Here is an 8772-nt window from a genome sequence, read left to right on the forward strand (position 1 = left end):
AGGTTCCGGGCTGCAGGCCATCTCAGGAGGTTCTGGGCTGCAGACCGTCTCAGGAGGTTCCGTACTAGGGAGCAATATTGGAGGCTCCGGACTGGGGAGCGTCGCTGGAGGCTCTGGACTGGGGAGCGTCGCTGGAGGCTCCGGACTGGGGAGCGTCACTGCAGGCTCCGTGCCATGGATCATCACTGGAGGCTTTGTGCCATGGATCATCACTGGAGGCTCCGGGCCATGGATTATCACTGGAGGCTTCGTGCCATGGATCATCTCTACAGGCTCCGGGCCATGGATCATCCCTACAGGCTTCTTGCCATGGATTATCCCCACAGGCTCCGGGCCATGGATTATCACTGGAGGCTTCGTGCCATGGATCATCCATACAGGCTCCGGGCCATGGATCATCACTGGAGGCTTCGTGCCATGGATCATCACTGGAGGCTTTGGACCATAGATCATCACTGGAGGCTTCTTTCGTGGAGCTGGAACAGGTCTCACTGACTGGGGAGACGCACAGGAGACTGGGTGCGCAGAGCAGGCACAGGGTATACTGGGCCGTGGAGGCGCACTGGAGGTCTGGAGCTTAGGGCTGGCACACCCCGTCCTGGCTGGATGTTTACTTTAGCCCAGCAAGGGCGGAGCGCTGGCACAGGACGAACTGGTTTGTGCTGGTGAACGGGGGGTACCGTGCGTAGAGCTGGCGCAGGATAACCTGGGCCGAAGAGACGCACTGGAGACCAGGAACGTTGAGCCGGCACCCTTCTTCCTGGCTGACTGCCAACTCTAGCACGGCAACTGTGGGACGCTTGCACCGAGCGCCCCCGGGCTGCAGCTGTGCACTGGCGACACAGTGCGCATCCCCGCATAACACAGGGATTGCTCGGTCACTCGCTCCCCACGGTAAGCATGGGGAGTTGGCTCAGGTCTCAACCCCGACTTCGCCAATCTCCCCGTGTGCCCCCCCAAATTTTGGGGGGGAGCTGCCTCTTGGGCTTCCGTCGTTGGGCTAGCTCCTCGTAATGTCGCCGTTCTGCTTTCGCTGCCTCTATTTCCTCCTTCGGACGGCGATACTCCCCGTCCTGCGTCCAGGGTCCCTTCCCGTCTCGGATTTCCTCCCAGGTCCATTTATCCTGCCCACGCTGCTTGGTCCTTTGGTGGTGGGTAGTTCTGTAACGACTGTCGTAGAGAGGGGACCAAAGCGCAGCGTGTTGATTGCTCATGATGAATATTTATTTGAACTCAAAACACTAAAGAAAAAATAACAAAGCGAAAGCGCACAGTTCTGTCAGGTACATAAACTAAACAGAAGACAACTACCCACAAACACAGGTGGGGAAAACCCCTACTTAAGTATGATCTCCAATTAGAGACAACGAAGACCAGCTGCCTCTAATTCGAGATCATCCCCCCCAAAAAAATTAAAAATAGAAAACTAGACCCTAAACATAGAACTACAAAACATATAAAAACACAAAACACCCCCTGTCACGCCCTGATCTACTCTACCAGCTAAATAACATCTTACTATGGTCAGGACGTGACAGGAATTAAGAATGTATAAATATTTGGAAGAGCAATGTCAGAGCAGCATAGACTAAGATACAGTATATACATATGAGATGAGTAACGCCAAATCTATAAACATTATTAAAATGACTAGTGTTCCAATTATTAAAATGGCCAGTGATTTCAAGTCTATGAATAGGGCAGAAGCCTCTAATGTGCTAGTGATTACTATTTACAAGTCTGATTGCCTCGAGATAAAAGCTGTTTATCAGTCTCTCGGTCCCAGCTTTGATGCACCTGTACTGACCTCGCCTTCTGGATGATAGCGGGGTGAACAGACAGTTGCTCGGGTGGTTGTTGTCCTTTATGATCTTTTTGGCCTTTCTGTGACATCGGGTGCTGTAGGTGTCCTGGAGGGCAGGTACTTTGCCCGATGATGCGTTGGGCAGATAGGAACCACCATCTGGAGAGCCTTGCGGTTGCGGGTGATGCAGTTGCCGTACCAGGCGGTGATACAGCCCGACAAGATGCTCTCAATTGTGCATCTGTAAAAGTTTGTGAGGGTTTTAGGTGCCAAGCCAAATTTCTTCAGCCTTCTGAGGTTGAAGAGGTGCTGTTGCACCTTCTTCACCACACTGTCTGTGTGGGTGGATCATTTTAGTTTGCCCGTGATGTGTACACTGAGGAACTTGAAGCTTTCCACCTTCTCCACTGCGGTCCCTTCGATGTGGATTAGAGGGTGCTCCCTCTGCTGTTTTCTGAAGTCCATGATCATCTCCTTTGTTTTGTTGACGTTGGGTGAGAGGTTATTTTCCTGGCACCACACTCCTATGGCCCTCACCTCCTCCCTGTAGGCTGTCGTCATTGTTGGTAATCAGGCCTACTACTGTTGTGTTGTCTGCAAACTTGATGATTGAGTTGGATGTGTGCGTGGCCATGCAGTCATGGGTGAACAGGGAGTACAGGAGGGGGCTGAGCACACATCCTTGTGGGGCCCCAGTGTTGAGGATCAGCAAAGTAGAGGTGTTGTTTCCTACGTTCACCACCTGGGGGCGGCCCGTCAGGAAGTCCAGGACCCAGTTGCACAGGGCAGGGTTCAGACCCAGGGCCTCGTGCTTATTGATGAGCTTGGAGGGAACTATGGTGTTGAATGCTGAGCTATAGTCAATGAACAGCATTCTTACATAGGTATTCCTCTTGTCCAGATGGGATAGGGCAGTGTGCAGTGCGATGGCGAATGTATCGTCTGTGGATCTGTTGGGGCGGTAAGCAAACTGAAGTGGGTCTAGGGTGTCAGGTAAGGTAGAGGTGATATGCTCCTTGACTAGTCTCTCAAAGCACTTCATCATGACGGAAGTGAATGCTACGGGGCGATAGTCATTTAGTTCAGTTACCTTTGCTTTCTTGGATACAGGAACAATGGTGGCCATCTTGAAGCATGTGGGGATAACAGACTGGGATAGGGAGAGTCTGCACATGCTCTGAGGTTGCGGCTAGGGATGCTGTCTGGGCCGGCAGCCTTGCGAGGGTTAACACGCTAAAATGTCTTAATCACGTCGGCCACGGAGAAGGAGAGCCCACATTCCTTTGTAGCGGGCTGTGTCGGTGGCTCTGTGTTATCCTCAAAACAGGCGAAGAAGGTGTTTAGCTTGTCTGGATGCAAGACGTCGTTGTCCACGATATGGCTGGTTTTCCCTTTGCAGTCCATGATTGTCTACGGACAATTTCTCTGACCTCAAGGCTTGGTTTTTGCTCTGACATGCACTGTCAACTGTGGGACCTTATATAGACAGGTGTGTGCCTTTCCAAATCATGTCCAATCAATGTCCAGACAATTTTTTGTTTAATCAATTTTAGAATAAGTCTGTAACGTAACAAAATGTGGAAAAAGTCAAGGGGTCTGAATACTTTCCGAATGCACTCCATATCAATCTTGAACAGGATTATCTATTTTGGATGCAATTTGAATGGAATTGATGGAGAGAGAGAAAATCTGCGAGAGAGTGCTTGCTCGTCCACTGATATAAAGCAACAATATTGGAGTGTTTTAAAAACCTTGCAGCTGCAATAAAAAAAAAAAAAATCTTTACAATTAAAAAATAAGCTGATCCCCGAAAGCCAGATGGAGATGTGTAAATTAGATGCGCATTCGGTATTTATATTACTGTAGCATATGCTATGTTGCATCAAATGTAGGTCTACCTGTCACAATTGAACAAGTTATCATGATGAGATGATAGGTCTACAAACTGAGAGAGGCTGTCGGTCCCAAGACTGAGCTTTTATGATTCATCATGCAGTGACCACAGAGGCCATAAAGAATCCAGATTTAGACATATCATATAATTTAACAGTTACATTCCACGTCATGCTGTTCATATAAACAATTCATTATAATTTATCGGTTTCTCGCAGTTATTTATCCCGGGAAAAAGGAGGGGTTTTGGGCGGTACATTTCGGTAAATTTCAGTAAATCTCAGTAACCGGGTTCCCGCAATTCAACCCTACTGTAGAAGTCATTTATAGTAAAAGACTGGATACATAACTGGATACAATAATTGTGTTAGTTATCGGTGGCTTCCAATGACAAGAGAACCCCTCTATCAGAAGGTAAGAATCACTGATAGTAAAATAATAACCAAGCCATCTAATTAGTCATCTAGGGTTTCAATGAGAAGTGCAGAATTGCACATTTATACCTTGATTGAACAATCTCTCTGCTCTCTCTGTTCTACCCAGAATCAAGAAATTGAGGAGCTCACAAAGATCTGTGACGAACTAATAGCAAAGCTCGGGACATCAGACTGATACCTGATATCATAAACGTTGGAGTTGTTGGATGTACTGTTCCAGCAACTTCTCTCCCCTCTGCCTTACCATTGCAGACAAGGCCTAACCATCCCCACTGCAGCTAGCTGGTAAATTACTGTATACACTTCTATACAATCTGAACCCGTCTATGCTATTATTACTAAAACACATAGTCACCCCTGTTGTTTCAGATTGGAACAAATAAACAGCGAAACAGCAATGAGTGAGTATATATATATATATATATACACTGCTCAAAAAAATAAAGGGAACACTTAAACAACACAATGTAACTCCAAGTCAATCACACTTCTGTGAAATCAAACTGTCCACTTAGGAAGCAACACTGATTGACAATACATTTCACATGCTGTTGTGCAAATGGAATAGACAACAGGTGGAAATTATAGGCAATTAGCAAGACACCCCCAATAAAGGAGTGTTGACCACAGACCACTTCTCAGTTCTTATGCTTCCTGGCTGATGTTTTGGTCACTTTTGAATGCTGGCGGTGCTTTCACTCTAGTGGTAGCATGAGACGGAGTCTACAACCCACACAAGTGGCTCAGGTAGTGCAGCTCATCCAGGATGGCACATCAATGCGAGCTGTGGCAAGAAGGTTTGCTGTGTCTGTCAGCGTAGTGTCCAGAGCATGGAGGCGCTACCAGGAGACAGGCCAGTACATCAGGAGACGTGGAGGAGGCCGTAGGAGGGCAACAACCCAGCAGCAGGACCGCTACCTCCGCCTTTGTGCAAGGAGGAGCAGGAGAAGCACTGCCAGAGCCCTGCAAAATGACCTCCAGCAGGCCACACATGTGCATGTGTCTGCTGAAATGGTCAGAAACAGACTCCATGAGGGTGGTATGAGGGCCCGACGTCCACAGGTGGGGGTTGTGCTTACAGCCCAACACCGTGCAGGACGTTTGGCATTTGCCAGAGAACACCAAGATTGGCAAATTCGCCACTGGCGCCCTGTGATCTTCACAGATGAAGCAGGTTCACACTGAGCACATGTGACAGACGTGACAGAGTCTGGAGACGCCGTGGAGAATGTTCTGCTGCCTGCAACATCCTCCAGCATGACCGGTTTGGCGGTGGGTCAGTCATGGTGTGGGGTGGCATTTCTTTGAGGGGCCGCACAGCCCTCCATGTGCTCGCCAGAGGTAGCCTGACTGCCATTAGGTACCGAGATGAGATCCTTAGACCCATTGTGAGACCACATGCTGGTGCGGTTGGCCCTGGATTCCTCCTAATGCAAGACAATGCTAGACCTCATGTGGCTGGAGTGTGTCAGCAGTTCCTGCAAGAGGAAGGCATTGATGCTATGGATGGCCCGCCCATTCCCCAGACCTGAATCCAATTGAGCACATCTGGGACATCATGTCTCGCTCCATCCACCAATGCCACGTTGCACCACAGACTGTCCAGGAGTTGGCGGATGCTTTAGTCCAGGTCTGGGAGGAGATCCCTCAGGAGACCATCCGCCACCTCATCAGGAGCATGCCCAGGCATTGTAGGGAGGTCATACAGGCACGTGGAGGCCACACACACTACTGAGCTTCATTTTGACTTGTTTTAAGGACATTACATCAAAGTTGGATCAGCCTGTAGTGTGGTTTTCCACTTTAATTTTGAGTGTGACTCCAAATCCAGACCTCCATGGGTTGATAAATTGGATTTCCATTGATTATTTTTGTGTGATTTTGTTGTCAGCACATTCAACTATGTAAAGAAAAAAGTATTTAATAAGATTATTTCTTTCATTCAGATCTAGGATGTGTTGTTTAAGTGTTCCCTTTATTTTTTTGAGCAGTATATCTATATATATATATATATATTATTTTTTAGTATTTTTTTTATTTTTTTTATAACCAATTAAGTATTGACTTGGCAATTTGTAATGTTCAATGTGCAGCTTTGATGCGCATGTAGGGCCAAATCTTAACTTTTGGATAAATTAGGAAAATTAAGGTCAAGTTAAGGTATGGACCTTACTGTCGATTTCTACTTATTGTAAGTGAAACTATGTGAAGGAACTAGAAGCTAGTAACCTGTTGTTTTGCGTACTGTGTGTATGGTGTGTTTGTAAAGTGTGTGCCCCATCATGGATTATCGTGTACCACATCATGGATTATCAGTGTTGTCAGAAGAGACAGAGACGTGTGTTCCAGAGAGGGTGTGAGGGATATTCTTTTGATACAGTTGGTGGCTCTCTTTTTGTATTTACTTGTGTTCAACAGTTTTACACAATCATCCTGCTGCTATTCTAGTTTGTTTTTGTTGATTATATTCAATTTCTGTCTCGTCTCGTTTGATCTTCTGTTGTTTTATATGTTTGTTTGCTCCCTTTCTTTAGGTAGGGCAATGCTTTTAGGGGTATGCAAGTATAAATCACATAATTTTTTTTGATCATGGGAAAATATATAGACAATATATAGGCTTCAATCCATATTCCTTGTGTTTTAGTGCTTAGCCCATGTAGCCTATAACTAAAGAGCACTGTTCTCTGACCTCATCATAGCACATAGTATTACACGAACAGCTTAACAAATCTATCAGTTGAGTAATGACATACCCTGTTATCATTTTAGTTTCACTCTCTTTAAGAATGGTTTGAAACTGCCATGGTGTTTTTTCTTCTTCATTTTAGCTAGACACAGCATAGAGGAGCTGTGGTTACATTGATTGGCTCTCTGCAGCACAGCCACAGTTAAGTTTCTCTCTAGGCCTTGGGAAAACAAGACAAATATTTTCCATCATCACCATAATTCTTGGGTTGCCAAATGTTCCCCCTCAAAACCTATCACTGTGGTAGTGTTCCAGGCTCAATACCAGTCGTTATTAGAGATTATGATGGATCTGTAAACTGTTTCAATGCAGGCGTGGATGCTTGTTTAGATAGATGTTCTCAGAGCTATCAAAAAGCAAACTGGTTGCCCAGCATAACAAGTGTTTGCTCAATGTTATAACAATATATAGGGCCAGTTCCAAACGACCCTTTAGGACTACAAGGACCTATAGTATGTGGACATGGAAGTTGGAGAAACCCAGATGAGGTCCTATCTGGGTCATCGTTTGGGAGTCTGCCTTATTGTACCTATTTCATGGATCAACATCATCATCATCAGTACAGTACAATCCACTGCCAAATGTTATTATTTTGCCATGTCAAAGGCCGTTTGAAGCTGCTTTTAAATGTCTATAGCTGCCGTAATGTGTACATTTTATATTGTATGAAAATAATATTATTTTATTTTATTGTCAGTATTTGTAAAGAGGACAGAATAACAGAAAAGTGATTTTATTATAGTTTCTGATATACTGTATAGTGTGTGCAGAAGGAATTCCTTGAATAAAGGTTATCATGATTAATGTTATACTGTGAACTATGTAGCGCACTGGACAGCAGACATTGTGCCTTAAGCTTAAAGGTCCAATGGAGCCATTTTTATCTCAATATCAAATAATTTCTGGGTCTTGCTTCAATAACACTCAGTGATAGTCAACTTCAACAGTGTAATAACACATTCAGAATCGTCCATCAAAATTCCATTGAAGTATAAAATTATTATTTAAAACTAAATATTGTTATATATACAGTATCAGTAATAGGTTTGGACACACCTACTCATTCAAGGGTTTTTCTTTATTTTTACTATTTGCTACATTGTAGAATAATAGTGAAGACATCAATAAGAGTGAAGACAATAACACATATGGAATCATGTAGTAACCAAAAAAGTGTTAAACAATTCAAAATATATTTTAGATTTTAGATTCTTCAAAGCAGCCATCCTTTGCCTTGATGACAGCACACTCTTGGCATTCTCTCAACCAGCTTCACCTGGAATGCTTTTCCAACAGTTTTGAAGGAGTTATCAGATATGTTGAGCATTTGTTGGCTGCTTTTCCTTCACTCTGTGGTCCAACTCATCCCAAACAATCTCAATTGGGTTGTCGGGTGATTGTGGAGGCCAGGTCATCTGATGCAGCTCTCCATCACAGTCCTTCTTGGTCAAATAGCCCTTACACAGCCTGGAGGTGTGTTGGGTCATTGTCCTGTATAAAAACAAATGATAGTCCCACTAAGCGCAAACAATATGGGATGGTGTATCGATGTAGAATGCTGTGGTAGCCATGCTGGTTAAGTGTGCCTTGAATTATAAATAAATTATAACACACAACAAATTCCACAAATTAACTTTTAACAAAATTAACTTTCAACCTGTTAATTGAAATGCATTCCAGGTGACTACCTCGTGAAGCTGGTTTAGAGAATGCCAAGAGTGTGCAAAGCTGTCATCAAGGCAAAGGGTGGCTACTTTGAAGAATCTAAATTGATTTGTTTGACACTTTTTTGGTTACTACATGATTCCATGTGTTATTTCATAGTGTTGATGTCTTCACTATTATTCACAATGTAAAAATAGTAAAAAATTAAGAAAAACCCTTCAATGAGT

At 44.6% G+C, this 8772-nt stretch overlaps 1 protein-coding gene across 2 annotated transcripts in view; it reads left to right on the forward strand.

The window, feature by feature from the left end:
* LOC106586881 (transforming acidic coiled-coil-containing protein 1) overlaps nucleotides 1–7684 on the forward strand; it is a 64732-nt gene extending 57048 nt beyond the window's left edge. For both annotated transcript variants that reach the window (XM_045705456.2, XM_045705455.2), the window contains exon 13: nucleotides 4241–7684. In XM_045705456.2, the coding sequence (XP_045561412.1) occupies nucleotides 4241–4309 (69 nt within the window). In that variant the 3' untranslated portion in view covers nucleotides 4310–7684. The remainder of the gene's footprint in view (nucleotides 1–4240) is intronic.
* The last annotated feature ends 1088 nt before the right edge of the window (nucleotides 7685–8772 follow it).

Source organism: Salmo salar, chromosome 22, assembly GCF_965601325.2.
Source record: "Salmo salar chromosome 22, fSalSal1, whole genome shotgun sequence".
Lineage (NCBI taxonomy): Eukaryota > Metazoa > Chordata > Actinopteri > Salmoniformes > Salmonidae > Salmo > Salmo salar.